General features: G+C 43.9%; 1 protein-coding gene across 9 annotated transcripts in view; it reads right to left on the bottom strand.

The window, feature by feature from the left end:
- AKAP13 (A-kinase anchoring protein 13) overlaps positions 1-16194 on the bottom strand; it is a 192297-nt gene that overhangs the window by 56003 nt on the left and 120100 nt on the right. For 7 of the 9 annotated variants that reach the window (XM_042875601.1, XM_042875600.1, XM_042875602.1 and 4 more), the window contains one exon: positions 963-1044. In XM_042875601.1, coding sequence (XP_042731535.1) covers positions 963-1044 — 82 coding nt within the window. Of the gene's footprint in view, positions 1-962; positions 1045-10247; positions 10978-16194 lie in introns of those variants that run through there. The other 2 variants (XM_042875605.1, XM_042875604.1) reach the window with 1 other exon arrangement.

The raw sequence follows: 16194 nt of genomic DNA on the forward strand, positions 1-16194 counted from the left end.
TGCAAGTCACAGCATTTTTTATTATTATTATTTAGAGAGGAGGAGAGGAGGAGAGGAGGAGAGGAGGAGAGGAGGAGAGGAGGAGGGCTTATTTCACTTCAATGGGAGCTAGGACTTCTAGCTAGAATAAGCCCTTCAGGTCAGTCACCCAAAATGTCACTTCCTAGCCCATGCTCTGAAAAGATGAGGTTTGAATTTCAATTCAATAGTGATTCAATCCCCATTTTTCTTTCAAGCATCTCAGATGAATTGAAGGAGACTCAGGTGAGATTTCTACACGTATTGCCAGTAAAACAAGTACTCAATGAAAAGTCCAAGCAAAGTCTCTACTCAGAGCTCTGGTAAATTACTGTATTTGTTTTGAACATGCATGATTCAATGAGAGGAAACGCTTTTTTTTCCTATCTTGGACACGAAGCCCTCTTTGAAACTTGCCAGATGAGATTTTCTGTCCCTGTGGAAGAGACAGAGCACCCGCCAGCATGCAGAACTGTGGGCAGGGTGTGGGAACGATGGCTCTGAACTGCCTTTCTGTTTCCTGAAGTCTGGAAACCATGGGAACTTTGAAGAAAAAAATAAATAAATAAGCAAAAAAACCCATGAAGCCGCTAATCTTCATCTGAATATGGATTATGAGAATTTTTGGGTTTTTTTCCTTTTATTATATTACCATTTTGACTAGAGAACACGTCTGTTTTCTCCATCGCACGTCTAAAATCTGATAGAAAACTGAAATACTGAAACATTTCAAGTGCACAGTTAAGAAGGCGACGCACCACTCAGCTCACTCTGTACTAACAGTGACTCATTATAGACTTGTTACACATTTTCTTTAGCTTATATATTTTTTTCCATTGAGGTTAGGATGACAAAAAAAAAAAAAAGAAAAGTTGAGGAAAGCAGCAAGAAGAACAAGAGGGATGCTCTACTGAATGCATGCTGGTCAAGAACCCACAGCTTACCTGGAGACTCTCCTGTCCGCTTGCGCTCCAGCAGCGAAGAGTCAGGACATGGCTCCAGTGAGCACCAGCTTTCACGGTTTATCTGAAAGAAAATGCAACAGCAAATTAAAAAAAAAAAAAAAAAAAAAAAAAAAGGCTGTTTTTGCTGTCATCCCCATTAGCCTCTTCTGCAACTTAATTCTGCATCGACCAGTGGATATATATTATGGCTTAATTCCATAATAATAATAATAATAATCGCAAAAGTAATTTACCATTATTTTCTTCAGTATCGCTAAACAAAGCACTTCGATATGCCAAAAACTGTTTCTCTGTGGAAAGTATGAGGGAGAAGTGGCTCCCGCTCAAGGCAGGAGTTCGGAGAAAGGATGAGCCAGAGTTTAAGCTACTGGTGGAGAACTCAAGAGACCTGGCTTCAGTTCTCACTTCCATTTGTAGCGAGACTGCAGGCAAGGTACTCCCCTACTTTCTCAGTTCACTATCTAAAGAATAGTAATTTCTTACTACCCGTACTGCTCCAAGTGTAACTACCCTAAAGATGGCAGGGAACTCTGATAATGTAGAAATGAGGGCTACAGAAGTGTCCAAGTCATGGTAAGAACCAGAAGCACTTTGTACATCTGACTTCACATGTTTGCAATAACTGCATCGATGACTGTGTTAGAAAATCCCATTTAACACTGAAACATCACATGCTTTATTTCAACATCAGCCTTATCATTTCACACTGCTCCTCATCCTGTCTGTAACTTCCAGTCTTTCAGTAGGGATGACTGATCTATGCTCAGCCTTCTTCCTGTGTTTTACTCTTCATCACTTCGGTTCTTTAGTCCAACTTCTCGACCCTGAACTCTGCTGGATTATCCATGGCCCTTGGCTCACCCAACACATGTTTCTCACTGCTTTTGTCTATAACTGGTCTGGAAACCCCTTCATTCTCTCGTCTTCAGCAGTTTGGCTGCTCTTCCTAGATGAACGCGTTTTCCAAACACAAATCCCATTGAGATCAAACCCAGAAGTTGTTTCCCCTCCTGCCTGGCTGCTCCTCACTTGCTTCAACACACAGGGTCTCACATGTTCTAGCTAAATAGTTGCTCAAACGGATGACTTGTCTTACTTCACATGACAAATGTTTCTCCTACCCTCTCTTTGGCTTTCCTTTCCCTCTTCTCTGACAGACAGAATTTTTGCTTTTTTGCCTCTAACCTGTCACCAAATTTCCTTAGTCATCCTGCGCCTCTTCACCAGACTCATCCCTTATTCCAGGACCCTTCTACTCCTGATGGGGCTCACTGCTCTAAGAACCCACCTTCCTCCTCCTCTTCTCATGAGCTGATGAGCACAGATTTGCTGTCCCAGCCTGTCCTGCACCCACTGCTCTGCAATGGAGAGTCTCCCTCCAGGGCCTCCATTGAGCTCTCAGCAAAGCCAGCACTCCCCCAAGACCTGTCAGCTGCTTTCTGCACTACATATTTCTTGATCAAGTTTTGTCCCCCTCCATACTTCTGCGATGACAAAATGCGGTTGGAAGGGCCCTTGACAGATCACTTAGTCCCTTTGTGCTGCTCCAAGTCAAGCTTGGCTACAATCTGAGAGGCCTTCATACAACACGCCTGTAAAATCCTCCAGCAGAGAGGATGCCATGGTCTTCCCAGCCAGCAGCTCATGCTCAGGAAGGTCTGAGAGGAGAAAAATGAGCTTCCCAGGAGAGCCAAAGGCCTCATGCTCTACCAGAGTGAGGGCTCAAGGTGCAGAGCCCTGGGCATCCCTCCTTGCTTCCAGGTATTCCACAGCCTGGTTTTCTTCCCATTAATTGCTCCCTGCCTCTGCTCCTTGAATGCTCATATATACATTAATATAAGATCCCCATCAGACTCTCCTATGCACACACATCTCAAGTCCTTTCCTGCACCACTGCTCAAACATATGTATTTGCACACACATGCATACACATCTTCTCTCTTGTCTGCTGCCCCACACCATTTCACCAGTTGCACACACACATGGGCTTCAGTACAGCACCTTCGTCAGCAGATAGCCACAGACACGTTAACAAAGGGTGCAGAGTGAAAGAGGCAGCGGAAAGGCAGTCTGAAGCTCAAGAAAAGGTTTTTTTAAAGCAAATAATTAAAAGAAGGATTCCTTATTTTCCAAAGTAACAAAGACATTTAGCTTTAAATGTTGCATAGACAGTGGGTCACCTTTCTGATTGTTTCAGTGGAAGAACCAGCCTGTTCACAAGGCTCAGAGGTATCTAACCTCAGCAATTAAACTTCACCACAGAGTCTATACATATTTTTCAGTCTTAGAAGAGCTGTAAAGTCAATAAACATCAGATTAATATTCTTTTCTCTTGAGCCAGAGCACAGCCTACTTTGGAGTACATATAATTAAAGGCACATCTAGACATTGAGTCTGAACATACACGGGAGGACAAATGCAAATTTGCTCAAGTCCACACAATGAAGGAACGATCCATCTTGATATAAAATCAAATCCTGCCTCCTTCTGAATGGTTTGCACATTACTCTTTCCTGAAGACACTGCGTCTCATTCTTCTTACTCTTACACCGATGTTACTCCATCAAATTAATGGAAACTGCTCTTGGTTTATATTAACATGCACTGCTGGAAAATGATAATGCAGCACTCTATTCAATAATTATCAGAAAGCAAGCAAAGAATTAGAAGATTCAAGACTGTTTATAACCAGTTGACTGCGGTAGAACACATTAAATTAGGCTGAATTAACGTTATATTTTTTCCTTTAATAGAACCAGTTGAGTCATTCCCTGAAAATGCATTATAGACATTGGCATTTTTTCAAAAAAGATTTGAATATTTTTCCCATTACCCAGCCAGCTCTATCCTTTGCCAAGTATTGAAAATGTCTGCTTTTTCTTTTTTTCTAGAAAAAGCAGTAATGAGAAAGTAACACTGAAGTTTAAGGTGTTTTTTCAAACGTACATGGTTGTGCACAAAATAAAGCATTATGAAGTATTTATCTCAGCAGCCCAAATTCAGGAATAATAGTAATCACCACCAAAACACTAACAAAGGAAACCACTACTATACATAAGCGTTCCCTATGCCAAAAAGAGACCAGACAGGATTTGAAGGTTTACTGCAGCTCTCAGGAAACTGGGTGGTCCACAGAAACTGAAAACATAAAACCCATCATACATTGCAGAACACTGAGTACTGCTTTCCCTCTTCAGCAGCTGAACTGAGGGTGCAGACAGCATGGGCTGCAGACAAAAAGCCATCATAAAAGCACCTGATCACCAGGGTAGGGGGATGTATTAGCATGAGATAATCAGAAATGAGGTTGCTTTGGAATTTTGCAGACACATGCATCTCATACATAACAAAACGATTCCTCCCTATTTCCCTTAGCCCTTGTTCAGCCACAAGAGGAGCTTGACAACAGGACCTCAGGCTGACGGCCACAGAAGACAATAAAAAAACCCCTTGCTTTCCGCTATGCCCACACTGATTATAGCCTATTGCTGCTGGGCATCCCACATCGCCGCGGTACGAGCAGAGAGGACGCGCTGATCAGATGGCAGAAGGCAATAAGAAACAGTCCCTGGGAACAGAGCTTCAATATGCTGCATTTGAAAGCATGCCAGGAGAGAACCAGTTATTTTTCCATGCCGAAGCCTGACTGTGTTTATCTGCAGCTCAGACTCTGAATGAATCATGGGAGCATGTCCCCAGGCACCAAAAAGTGAATCCCAGAGGATTTTCTGTGTGCCTGTGAAACGCTAGCAGACCGAATGTCCAAAGAGGGCTTCAGGACAGCAGCTGGGGCTGCAGGCAGCAGACAGTCGTGCTGCTCATTCTGGGCACGCACGCCTGTATTTCCTGAATCTCAGAGACATTTTCCTGCAGACATTTAATTTGAAACTCGACGTGACTTAGTACAGAAGCCTCTCTGCATAAGAAAAGGACAGCACTAGACAATCTGCGAGCCAAACAGGCCGCGATGTTCTCCATCATGTGGGAGCTATTAGTGGCCGCCAGCCTCTATTCCCTCTACTTCCTATTCAGCATCTCCCTCGGCTCTTCCTTCCTTTCCCCCGCACACCCATCTGTCCGGGGGAGTTCTCTAACCCTTTCCAGACCTCTCAGAGTCTGCCCACCAGAATCTGTTCCTCCTCCTCAGATGACGTTTCAAAGTTGCCTCTCCTCACTTCTGCTGCGCTGGCTTTTGGGGACCAGCTGTCATGGCCTTCACAGCCTCCTACAAGGGACTGCCCCTGCACGAGAGCTTCCCTTCCAAGGCAGGCACTGGAGCTTCCCAAACCTGCCAGGCCTTCCTGTAACTCAGAAGATTTAGATGGGGTGATAACCGTAGCAAAGCCCTTTTCTTTCTCCCTCTGGTTTCATCTAAACTCTTCTGACAGCGCTTCCATTTCACAACAGGAACACACTGACCTCTCAGGAAATCTTCTCCTGCTTTGAAAGTTTGCACTTGTCACCATCACAGTTACCAGTATAAATCAGCACCAAACATCCCTGAGCAGAAGGAACACGATTTTAGCTTTCGTTTCCTAGCAAATCTCTAGAGATTCATCTTCTTTCCACATTGTTTTAACTTCGTCCTCATTTTATAAGTTTCCATTTCTCTCTCCTTTTTTTTTTTTTCTTTTTCTTTTTCTTTTTCTTTTTTTTCCAGCTTCCAATCTAGCATAAAGGAAAATATTTAATAGAGTAATTTGAGCTTGCTTGGTGTATCATTAAGTACTTGTGCACCATACTGAGCAGTAATGGACATTAGGAAAGATTTGAATAACCTATAGAAGAATTAGAAAAGCAAAAATTAAACTTATTTCTTTAATTGCAATTATGACTAATCTGTGCCATAATCAGAAATGATAAAACTGTCTCAAAAGTTTTAATGCAAATCTAAGCTTTTCTTTAGGAACTCAAAAAAATTCCTGTAGGATATTCTTTTCAATGTTTCTTCTAACAAACTTCTAACTTTACAGCCTCGTTGGTAACAGAATAATCTGGTTGTTGCCTTTTAATTCCTGAACTATAAATTAAAGCTAATTCATCCCCTTCCAAAAAAAAAAAAACAAACACCTTTTAAGATCCTGCAAAACTCTTGGAAGAGCAGTGTGAGGGATGGGGCACCTAAAAGGATTTCCACCATCCTCCTTCAGCAGCCACTGATACAAACAAATTGCACCTGCACAAAGCTCAAGAGCAAAAAATTCAAAGCAATGCTTTGATAATCACCTTTCCAGATAGCATTGGGACATATCAATTTACTTACAGTTTTAGATAGATAGATATTGTACCTCCCTGTGTATTTTCTTGCCTTAAGCTTACTAGAAGGTTTTACAGTATGCATGAAGGACACAGAGACCATCCTCCAATGTATCTCAAAAAGGACAAAGTGACAACACTTTCCCATTATCTACTTATCATCTAGTATAGTCAATACACTACATCAAATCTTCTACCTCTATTGAACGCCAGTACTGGTACAACAATTTTTCATGGAGGTCCTTGCTCACAGCAACAAGCACACAGCGCTGAAAAGAACCACACTAAAGGAAGAGGCTCCTACAACCACAGGACATATTAAATGGCTGAATAAATTAGCACTTTGTGGTATAACAGCAATGCTGAATTCCTAGAGTACATTTTTCTTCCTGGCAATGTCCCAAATGGGAAAGTGAGCATCTTGCCCAAGAACATTTTCCGCCCTTGGCACTGGGGGATCTTCCGCCAGTAGCAGAATTAGAGCCCTGTTAATAACAACCTTTAATTAAGCTTTGAATACAAGAACAATGGCTTTACATAAAAAATAACAAGTTCTGACTGAAAATGGGAGCAATTAACCTTAGGCACATAAATGTTTGCGTGAAAACCCTTCCATTTCATTTAAGCTATCCTCCCTGTTCTGGTTCTACACGAGGCATGAACAAATCAAGTTCTCTGCATCGTAATACATGCACCTCTTACTACTGAACCCTTCAGGAACAAAATCACTGTGGGTAGATACTGTTTTCAGGATCAAAGTTTAGATTTGCTTTAGGGCCACAAAGCTCAATGACAAAGGACAGTGCTTCCCTCAGCCCCAGACCCCAAAGCGGGAAAGAAGACGGTGCAGCTCAGTGAGATCTGTTTATCCAAAGGGCAGCTAACTGAAAACTTTTTTCCCTATTTAAGATATTCTGCTTACCAGTAAGAGCTTGAGCATTCATCTACAGAGCTTTAATGTAGACAGGATCAACGAAAAAAAATGAAAAAAACAACACACTTCCAGTTGTGACTGCCCAGTCTCCCATTCTCAAAACAAGCCAATTTCTTATTCCCTAACTGCAAAGAACAGTCTTGTCATCCAGACTTGGACATTTCTCTAACTGCGTGTACTTGCAAGGTGCCAGCTCTGGTGGTATCTGTATTCTGTCCCCAGACAGCTCTATTTGTGGTGGCAGGCACCACATGGGATACAGCTGCCAACTCACACATGAGCCCATTGAGACTTCCCATTTTGGGCCTAGGAATAACGCAGTGCAAACTGCTTTACCCTGCCTGGAGCTGACTGGGCTCAATTAACCATTCAGCAAGCAGATATCCCACCCAACACACACCTTCTTCATCTGCTGCAATGCGATCTCAGAAGGAAAGATGATGTCAAATTGTTATGCCATTTCTGCATCAACTAGGGCTTTCTGTACAGTGGCAAACCACTGTGGTCAATAACCAAGGACATCATGTTTGCATTGCTGGAGCAGCAAAAAGAGCTACAGTGAAGATGAAACAGCAAGCTAAGACATGGATTTACCCACTGCCTCTTGTGCTCATGTGTGGGGAGGAAGAGGAACATATCTTAAAGCAAAAAATAACTGTGTGCATCAGCCCTCAAAATTGCTGAGGTTTTTTTTTGTAACTTCACAAACCACTTTTTCAGGCACAATCTAAACATGGAAAATTTTAGCCCCAACATAGCAATCCTTAAGAAGGCACATGCATTGCAAAATAGTTGGTAGGATCCAAAATTCTTTTGCAACTGTATCAGGCTGGATGGGGCCCTGAGCACCTGATCAGATGTAGGTGTCCCTGCTTATTGCAGGGGAGTCGGACCAGCTGGCCTTCAAGGGCCCCTTCCAACTCAAATGATTCTGTGGTTCTACAAAAATACCATCTATAAACACATAGCAGCCAAAATGACAAAAGACATTCTTTGTTCACAGCTTGTTCCAGTTGCCTTCCCCATCAGCTGTTTTTCTTTCCTATGTCATTATTACTGAGTTCCTCATCTTCAAATGAAGAAAGGAACATATTCACCTACCACCCAAAGAAAAGACAGCTTGCACAAGCTGATCAGTAGGCCAAACTGAAAGGTGTCAGGCACTTAGCAGGTATCTTGTCCCAATTTCATTCCAATCAAACACTGTAAATGGAGACTCTATTTGGTTTTGCTGTAAGGATATTTATTTGCTATTCAATGTTTGACACTTAAGAAAAGCCTACACACTGAAATATGGTGACCTAGATAAGTATTTTAATTTAAAACAAAACCAACCAAAAAAAAAAAAAAACCAAATCCCAAATAGCTCTCTCGTTAAGGGTCTGATCCAGCTCCCATTAACGTCAAGAGACGATCTGCCACTGACGCAGTCTAATGCTGGCTTAGATCCCTGGATCATCAAAATTTAATTTAATCTACTGGTTATGCTATAGAAACCAGCTAAAACATAAGAATGACTAAATAACAAGATTAAGCTGCTTGTAACATAGCTGTCACTAGCACCCTCTATTTTAAACATTTGCACTATTTACAGCCGATGTTCAGAGCAGCAATGCGTGCACACATGCACACATGTATGGACACTGAGTCATTTGCAGGAACAGACATCATAACCCACAGTTTTGAAACTCAATTAGGAAAATACTAGTGGGAACTAACAAGAGCCATACTTTGTTATAAAATCTAAGCTTTGCTGAACAAAAACTAATTTAGGGAACTAATGACATCAGAAATACTGAAGTCAGATAATTATAGTGAATTACATTTCAACCAAGGCATCCAGATACTCTTCATGGAGAAAAAGACTGTCTTTTTTATATTTGCAACCATAGTTGTCAGGGGTACCCCTTATCCCAGTCTCATTAAGCAGTGATTTGACACAAGTAGTGTGTGCACAGTATGTCTACAGCTCTCAATGACTCATAAGGTTTATCTAGAGATTGAATCCCACAGGATTCAGACATTAAGATAAAGGTTCAAACATTACTCAACAGGATCGAGTTGGTACAGAAATCTAGTTGTAGTTATTTCTGCTTGGTGTCACACACAAAAAAAAACAAAACACCAAATGATTCATTCAATTGAAGTGAAAAAGAAAAACAACTTTCATACCTAAACGATGCTAATTAACCTAAGAAGTGCTAGGTCCATTCTACTGCACGTGAATTAGAGCCAGGATCGCTGAAGATAAAAATATTTATCTCTTCAGTCTTTGTACCAGCCCTGAAAACGGGCACGCAGCAAAACCTGTGCAAAAGAAGCCCCATGGTGGTGCAGAAAGCCACTGCCTCTGCTAAGAAAAGGACACAGAGAAGAAGAGAGGCAGAAAGAAACGCTCGTTCAGGAGTTAAGATATCAGAGGCAAGCTGTGTTTTGCAGTCTCTCTGGCTGCTTTCCGATTTCCATCCACTTTGCCAGGAAACTGCTGAAGCTCCAAAAAGCTGTTAGGGAGAAGACATTCCCAGACTGCCACTGTGCCATTTGGTGGAGCGCTTGCTAATTTTAGATTAGCGAAGGAACGCTGGGACAAGTAGCCAAGAGCTGCTGCCGGCTCTTGCTCTGACCAATCTTCTGACAAAATTCACACCCAAACAATAAGAACGACACCTTTCAAATATAAACAAAAAACAGAGGCAAGGGAGGATCCACCATGCCTTTTTCAGCAGGATGTATCTTTGGGGAAAGGGGTGGGGGCCACATTTCACTCCAAAAATGAACACTGGGAATGAAAATCCTTGACTGAAAGGCACAGAAAAACCACCTGTGACTTGTGAGGTTTGCAAAATACAACAGGAGTGTTTAATGGGGAGAAAAGACCAGGGGGAAAGATGGCCAGAATGGTTCTCTGGAAGCGTGTTTGCATGCTACGATGGATAATTCTGAGATAACAACAAACCACTTCACGCTCACGACTGCAACCCGTCTGCATGCTGAAGGGCACAAGCTCCTCCTGAACCCCAACCTGCAGCACCCGAGAGAAGGAGCAGGATAAGCAACGTAAACAACCACCATACCTTTAACAACACCACATCTACAGTCCTGTCCACCTTGGAGATGTCGCACAGGCTGTACCGCCTCTTGTGCCGTTCGTACATTTTGTCCAGAGGGCCGCGAGCAGAGGCACAGTGTAGGGAGCAGAGCCCACCATGAACCCCAGCGTGCCTGCTGCGCTCCTGGCCACACGCACGCGTGCTCAGAGAAGTCCCCGCCGCTCCGAGCCTCTCAACAGGAAAAAGAAAATCCCAGAGCTGCGACCGGTTGATAAAGTCTTCTTGGAACAGATTTGCTTATACAAACACAGGAACTTATAGAAAACAGAAGGTATATCGAGAGAGCTTTATACATATGATTATTACTTCTTTTGTAGCTGCTAAGAATGGTATCAGCCTTCCTGTTATATGAATACGAATAATAAAAAGTTTTCCAGACAACTCTGATATCCAAAAAGCATCAGAATAAAAATTCTGATAGAGAACAAAAGCCAGACAGATGCGATAGGAACCCTGATGCTCCAAGGGAGAAAAGCAGAGGAAGGCTCAGCCACGACGCGTCTGATTCAGAAGGAAAAAAGAAAAAGGAGAAAAAAAAAAAAAAAGTCGATCACTGTATCCAAAGTAAGTACTGTCAGCAATGTGAGTTTTCTTTCAGCACACAAAGATTTGAAAGAAACAACAAAAAAAAGTGTTTTCTTCCTTTTGAGTCCATCCGCCGTTCAGCCGAGCAGGCAGGAGGGCTCGGTTTTGCGTTAAGTTTAAATTTCTAATGACAGCACAGGGCGAAAGGAAAGAAAATAATGAAATAAAGCCACTCCCTCCTGGCCTGAGCTGGGACGGCCCTACTTGCCTTTTTAGTACTGCACCACCAGCGTTCTCAGCTTTGAAAATGTCTTTACAGTTGTGGGAGCATGATTCATCTCCTCAGAAAGAAAGGAAAAAAAGAAGAAAGAAGAAAAAAAAAAAAGAGAGGGGAGTGGAGGAGGAAAAAGAAGCAGCTTTCCATCGGCAGCTCCTTGCACCTCCTGCTTCAAGCTCTCAGCCTGTTTGCTCGATACAAAGATGGAGAAGTGAACGGACGCATTTTGGGAGAGGTGAGGAAAGGGAGGACGGCTGTGTTTCCCTCTGCCCTGGGGCCAGGTGGATGCCAGACAGACAGACAGACAGACAAATTCAGGCGCAGCGCTTCCCCAAAATGGGGATGGAAACTTACGATGTAATCAGTGCACCCCCCCCCCCAAAAAAAAAAAAAAAAAAAGGGGAGGAAAAGGTTTACGCGTACGGAGCACAGAACAATTCAAGTTTATCTCATTTATTCTAACTGAGAAGCAGAGCTTTTTTTCTTTAAAAAAAAAAAAAAAAAGGCAAACACAGGGTTTCTCAGTTTTTCTAACGCTGGGCTAGGCAGCAAATCTCTCCCCTCTCAATAGCTCATTCACATCAGCTGGGCCCTGCATGCATGCTGCCACATGGTTTCCTGTTTTCAAACTGCCCCCTCGCAGCCCCCTCCACTTTCCACCCCACCCTGACCTCACCAAGGAGAAAATGTTTCCATCCTTCCCTGACTTTAGACATTCTCTCATTCACCGATTCAAAAGGGAACGGGGGAGGTTTAAAAAAAATATATAGTGAGAGAGAGAGAGAGAGAAAAAGAGAAGAAAAAGGGAAAGAAGGGGATTGGATCCGAGCGCAGGAGTTTGCATTGAGGAAACTTGCTGCTTTGGTTTGGAGAGAAAGCTGGAAACAGAGGGATTGTTAAACTTCTGGTGCAAAGCAGGAGACGCGGATGTTGGAACCAGTGCTACCAAACCAACATTTAATTGCAGATCTCAAAAAGCCATCCTAAGCAACAGCTGATGGATGCTTCCACTGCAGGTCAGAATGAGTTTGCAGCACATGAATGCAAGAAAACTCTTCCAAAGGAGACCTAAATCCAGAGATCCCACCATGCTGGAGCTCCTCACTTTGTAGTGCTATTTGCTCTTCTGTCCATCCAAACTGAAGCCTGCCCATGAGTTACACAGGAACTGACTCACACACACACCTCTTCGGTAAAATAATGAAAAATGGGAGTTTGCAGAAATGCTAGGCATTGTTTTGGGCTACGCTGGGTGTGACACCCCCAGTCTGTACAGTCAGATCATGCAAAAGCCTAATTGCCCTCTGGATCCAGCAGGAAATGATGCTGGATGATAATGACATCCCAGCTGAGGGCCATCGTTACCTCAGTGCTCGGCGGTACAGTGACCAGGCTCAGCACTGGGCATAGATGTGAGGAAGACCTCCATGCTGAAGCAGCGCAGGGACACAGCGTGTCACCCTTTCCCGGCACGTGGCTCTTACCTAGTCACTGCAAGGCATCCCACCCCGCTCTCACGAGGCTGCAGGCTCACCCTCACAACCCAAAGCTTCATCTCCCCAGCCCACAGCCAACTGGAAGGATCTCCTTTTAGGTCTCCCCTGCTCCAACATCCCCAACACGAGAGCTCAGCCAATGACTCTGTTCTTCCCAGTAACAAACAAAGCTTCTGCTTTCAGTATTAGGACACACACAGAATGTGGTAGTGCTCTGGGGACTTTCTGGAGTCACTGGTTTTCTCTACATGTAATGAATCCCAGCAATCACGTGCCCATCAAGATGAGGAATCAGAAATGGCTGTGACAGCATTCCAGCCCCTCAAACGCTACCATAAAAGGCTGGGATTTCCTCAAATCTAAATTTACAGGATAGGAACCTATAAACAAAGCGTGTGAATTCAGGTCAGGTAAAGGAATCTACAGCAGTCACCCTGCCTTAATGATGCTCTACTCTTTGTTATGTAGCACCCATATTTTTTAACCAATACAGCAGTTTTTGTTTTCACATCATTCTGTTGATAGCTGCTGGCATGTAAGGCTTCTCCTCCACTGGTCAAGATTCACCCAAGGGACAACTTCACAGCTCTGTGCTTCACTTTAATGCACATCACCTTTAACCACAGGGCCTCTCTGACAACTGGGAGACTGCCACTGAGCATTACTACTGAGCGCACAGCGCATATTTCAGGAGATGTGAGATAGGTCAGCCCTGTAGCTGCACCACCTCCACGTCGTTTGTGGCTGCACACGCTCACTCACCCTTCCCAAAGGTAAGGAGAAATGAGAAATGTCTCTGGCCAAAGGAGGTGGAGAGATGAACTGGGAGATGTGCAACCTTTACAGCAGAAAGAAGAGGAGGACAGTTTTTCTAAGCTAGGAGCATCTTTGTATGGTTGAAAGCTACAGGTAACCCAATGCATGTTGCCATGGGACAGCAGGAGCAGAAACTTCAGGTGCACATTGCAGGCAGGTTGACAGGGCTGGCGAGGTCTGCGCCCTGCCTGTGACTCAGGAAGACCTGCCATGCTCCGTAAGTACCATGCTTTGATCTAGCGAGGATCAGGAAGCTAATGCCAACTGATCCACTTGGATGCTCTATGCTTTCAGCCACAAAGTGAAATGATCAACAGAAAACAAATAAACCTGTAAGAAAAATCCCTGCCTCTCTCCTCTCTTCTCAACTTTAAGCTTCCAAATCCCTAATTTGTTCCGAGAGTTTTTTTCTGTGGTTATGTTCCTGACTCACAGCCAAGATCAGGAGGCCAGTGACGACTGCAAGCACCCGAAGTTCATCTCATCTTAATTTCCACCCATCTTGGACTGCTGGGGGGAGGCAAAGAAAAAGCACACAAAACCCCCACATCATAATATAAACAAACAGCAGATAATGGGCCAGACGTACTCCCACTTGGGAGGCCATCACTCCCTTCCCATGTTAGGTGGGGCTTTTGCTGCATTGTTTCAGGGTAGAAATCCTGCCCTGCACACAACCCTGCAGACACACAGGCATGCAGAGGAGATGCAGAATGCAGGCTCAGCCCAGCCAGAGCACAACAAAGGCTTCCAGCCCCTTCTGCCCATCTGTTTAAAGCAAGTCTCTGAATGCCACGTGCGCGTTTGAACATAAGGCCACATTTAGGCTCAGAAACAAAATGCACAAGACAATCAGAGGATAAGGATGAAAAGAAAACAACTCCAACAAATAAACAATTCTGTCTTTTGCTCTCCCTTCCTTCAAGTGACTCAAAATGGAGAGGAGACGCGCGCAGCCCAGGCCATCGGCTGCTGATGCGACACTTCTGGGATGCTTATTGAAACCATCTGGAAGCACTGAGCTGCTCGGTGCAGACAGGAGTTTGAAACTATCCAATCGTTTCATATCCAAACCAAAGTCCAGTGTTGTGAATTTCAAGGGAAGGAAAAAAAAAAAGAAAGAAAAAGCAAGCACTCAGTTGCACCATATGATCTGTAACTCATCCAGATAAAACTTCTCCTCCTCTCCCCGCTAACAGATCTCTTAATGACAAGGAAATCATGGTTATTCTAAAACAGACAGCACTATTGTTATCTGTTTCAAATTACGTTTGCCATATAGTTATGAAACACTGAAAATGATGCAATCTGCAGAAATACTGAGGAGCATTAACATTTTAAACCGTGGCTCTGATAGGAACTAACGGAGCCGCACATGAAAGAATTCTCCCTCTCTTAAGCAAGTCAAAACCCACTATTGGGCACTAGATGCAGGAGGTAATAAATTTGTCAGACAGCAAAAGAGAATAATTACAATTCAAACTGCTCTTTTCTTCAAAGAAATCAGTTTTTTGGAAAGTGATTTAAAAATTCTACATTTCTGGCCTTGCCAGGAGAGACAAAATAGACTCCTTTTTATTCCCCAAAACTAAATAAGGCAAAGGAAATCTGCACTCTAATACTGTAAAGCCTCTAAGAAGAGTGTGTCCAATCTGGATGGGAAGGCACATCCTGCGTGTCTGGGAGGCAGGTCAGCACTGCAGAGCACAGACCAGGCAAATGCTCCAGCACATGGTTTGGAGGTGAAAAGGCAGGGGCTGAGCACCAGCAGACACCCATGCTGCACTCCTCAGTAAAGATTAAGTGAAAGAAAGCATTTCTCATTCTTGCAAGAGGATTGCAAGACACAGAAGAGGGTTGAGATTCACCCCTTCCAGCCCAGCCTGTCCACCTGCATCATATTTTGGGCTAGGGTGTACCCCTATGGATGTGGCAAGACCCACCTGTGCCCAGCTGAGCAGCATCCTCTTAAGTGGGCAGCCCCAAAAGGATGGCCGTGACGCTGGATTCCCCTATGAATCCAAAAGAGATGGCAGGGAGAGGGGTGAGGATGGTCCCCCACAGTCTGTCACATGGATCCTGTCCATGACAAGCACTGTGCTGCTGTAGCCCAATTTAATCCATGGAGCAAATCTTCTGCAGCACCAAAACAAATCTGAGTTTCCAGCCTAGGCATCCCCAGCTCTCCTATATGCCCGTTTAAATCATTCAGATCTTCACTCCAAGGTCTGGAGAAGGACACCTCCTTGCAGAGCCACCCTGTACTTTGGGAGACGCAACTGAGCCAAATCCTGCATCCAAACAAAGCTTCGTACAGCTGCAGCCCGTGTTCCAGCTCAGAGACATAGCTGCCTAATAAACAGTTGAAGAGCCACGAAGAAGGAATGAGGAGGACTTGGAAAGCTGTCAGACACATGCATACACGGAGCGCATGGTTTGAGAAAACACAAAAACACCTTGAGAGACCTTCAGCCATTTCCTGACCTTCACTTTTCTAGCATTTCTCAGAGGCTTGCTGTACATTTCTCAGGAATTTCCATTGTGCAAATAACCTTCAGAAAAATGCCGAGGCTTTTGTCTGCCATGGAGCATGCCTGAACATCCTTTCAGAGGAAGCAAACTGCCCATCTTATTGCTCCCAAATGGTTACAGGAAAAACACATCCCACACACGAGATTAGCAACCTCTCAGTTGATCTTACATCAGTCTGCAACATACAGTTCTGCCTTTACCAAAAATAACTGCAAACAGAGGTGGCTGGCTGGCTGAAGTGCTGTAGGAGCTTGGACAATGTCAG

The sequence above is a fragment of the Lagopus leucura genome, unplaced genomic scaffold, assembly GCF_019238085.1.
Source record: "Lagopus leucura isolate 7727_CA_CO unplaced genomic scaffold, USGS_WTPT01 Super-Scaffold_100015, whole genome shotgun sequence".
In the NCBI taxonomy this organism is placed as follows: domain Eukaryota; kingdom Metazoa; phylum Chordata; class Aves; order Galliformes; family Phasianidae; genus Lagopus; species Lagopus leucura.